The sequence below is a fragment of the Priapulus caudatus genome, unplaced genomic scaffold (assembly GCF_000485595.1).
Source record: "Priapulus caudatus unplaced genomic scaffold, Priapulus_caudatus-5.0.1 Scaffold318, whole genome shotgun sequence".
Taxonomy (NCBI): Eukaryota; Metazoa; Priapulida; class Priapulimorpha; order Priapulimorphida; family Priapulidae; genus Priapulus; species Priapulus caudatus.
The window spans coordinates 280,336-282,896 of record NW_014577379.1 but is presented as its reverse complement, the minus strand read 5'-3'; the positions used below and the strand labels follow the sequence as shown (position 1 = coordinate 282,896).

The 2,561-nt window shown below is 39.7% G+C and overlaps 1 protein-coding gene across 1 annotated transcript in view; it reads right to left on the bottom strand.

Moving 5' to 3' along the window:
- The window catches only part of LOC106808960 (C3 and PZP-like alpha-2-macroglobulin domain-containing protein 8), a 2,099-nt gene extending 1,077 nt beyond the window's left edge, over positions 1-1,022 (bottom strand). The window contains exon 1 of the mRNA XM_014811891.1: positions 1,018-1,022. Coding sequence (XP_014667377.1) covers positions 1,018-1,022 — 5 coding nt within the window. The remainder of the gene's footprint in view (positions 1-1,017) is intronic.
- Positions 1,023-2,561: the final 1,539 nt, after the last annotated feature.

The following is a 2,561-nucleotide window of genomic DNA, read 5'->3' as shown; positions in this document are numbered from 1 at the left end:
GTTTAGGTCCCAACTCTGCTGTTTCTGAGATAAGAAAAAAAAGAATTTTTGTATAAATTCACAATTTTTGCCGTCACTTAATTGGCGATGAATTTTTAATAAAAAATTTTCATCGGTAGAATAGAGAGACATCTCTCTTTTGTAATGGATATGAGTTTGATTGAATTTGATGAGCAGTTATGTTGCAATGCCCTTTAGAGTGTTACCCATCCATTAAATACTAGCTACACATACAATAATGTCTAGTTCTATTGCGAGGCGGCTAGGTCAATTACGGAATACACGCATGTAGTAATGCTGAGAGGGTCTATATGTCCCCCAGGGTACTGCCGGAACGTACCCTGGGTACGGTCCGGTATACCGGAACGTACCCGAGTACTATCTAATATGCCGGACCGTACCTCGCCTACTCCACTAACGAGTCTAGGGAGTCGCCTACGCCTACTCCCTAACTCTAACCATATCAAATAGTTACCAGGGTACGTTTCGGTATACCGGACCGTACCCAGGGTACGTTCCGGCAGTACCCTGGGGGACATAGAGCCTATGAGCTGTAGTAACTGCACGTATGAGAACACGACAGCAATAGTGCTAGTAATACAAAGATAGCCATGTTACTACTATAGTGTTGGAGCACTTGTACTGAATTTTAGTGACTTTATTAGCCATAGAAAAAGAAAGAAAGAAATTATATCATATCTTTATGTATGATACTTTGTTGTTGCAACAGTAATAATAATTTACATTATTATCGACATTCACGCGTCACATTGAGCAACGAACACACTGTTAAGAGAAAAAAGACTAGTCGTAGTAACATGTTTTGAAAATAGACTGAGATATAGTATTGCGGTTACATATATATTATATTATGCATAGAATTAAAACCAAGTTCAACCAACTCCCTCTAAGACAGTGCAGATAGATGGGACCATTGGGTGGTAAATGTTTATAGAGTTAGTTATATATAGCTACCTGCAAACAAAATATGAATTACAACCAATAGGAACTACCAACAGCATTTCTTAGCTTTCTGGAATATAGACTGAATGAATAGAAGGCTATAAGTATAATGAAAGGCCACATAAATGTTCAAAGAACTGCTCTATTTCTAATCATGCCTGCACATGGTGAGAATATACATTCTTTAATTATTGCTATCATCATGACCCAATAGGATCATAAGCCAAATTACAATCATGTCCCGACTATTACCATGCATAATGAAATTGGAATAAGAACATTAATTATAACCCTGATACTAGTAACATTATCATGCTGCTCATGCTGTCTGCAGATATGCTAGTTCCCACTTCAGTTTCTCTTTGCAGTTGGCTTTCATATTACTGACTTTACTAATAACTAGCCAGTTATAGACAAGATGACTAATATTTTTCAACATTCTAATCAATTTCACACAATTAAATATTATTTTGGTAGCAAACTATCATCTAGTGCCTTCCAAAACATAGTAATCAATAAACGTGATGCCCCACGGCCAGCTGAGCCTGGTTAGCTGCAATACGAGCCCAAAACAAAGATTGCAGAGCTGAGAGGCGGGGAGCATAGGGTGTGGAGAGGCAAGCGGAGGAACCATTTAAATATTAAGTCATCCACTATATTTTGCGCAGATCGCTGTTTTTGGCCCCCCCTCACCCCTGTTAAAAAATCTTGGCTACGCCACTATAGATATATACAGTGAGTCATCACGAAAAACTTTTTGAGCCACTTGCCCTTCGGGGTCTAGTATTCTGTAAAATGTACAGGCCCAAATGACATACTAGTTGCCCAAGTATGTATACCATAAAGCCGGGCGCACACGTGGCAATTTTTATCGCTAGTATACTGCCGATAAAAATCGCCACGTGTGCGGGATCCGGCAACAATGCAACGATCTGTCAGCAACATACCACTGTATGAACTGATTACGTGACCGGTTCAAAATGGAAGCGCCCATTGTCACCACGATAGCCGTTCTTCAAGTTATTGGAATATATATAATTTTTTTCTTTTCTTATTCCTATCACTGTAAATCCCACTCGTAATATCGAAAAGACATGGGCGGTTCTGCCAGATTTCAACGAGTTCGTCCTCCCTCGTTCTCTCCCATACCACGGGCGCTGTCATATTTGATCACGTGCTTCAAATCATGCATTTGATTGGTTAATCCAAAAACTGTTGCCTGAATCCGTCGCCAGTGCAGCGCACACGCAGCGATTTCTCGGCGATTTTGTTGCTGGCAACAAAATCGCCAGTGCTAGCGATAAAAATGGCCACGTGTGCGCCCAGCTTAATGTGTACGCACATTGCACACATGTAATACATGTATAACACATGTAATACAAGTGTAGTACATGACAAAAATGTGTACACGCGTTACACACATTGTATACATGCATAACACATGTAACACAAGTGTAGTACATGACAAAAATGTGTACACGCGTTACACACATTGTATACATGCATAACACATGTAACACAAGTGTAGTACATGACAAAAATGTGTACACGCGTTACACACATTGTATACATGCATAACACATGTAACACAAGTGTAG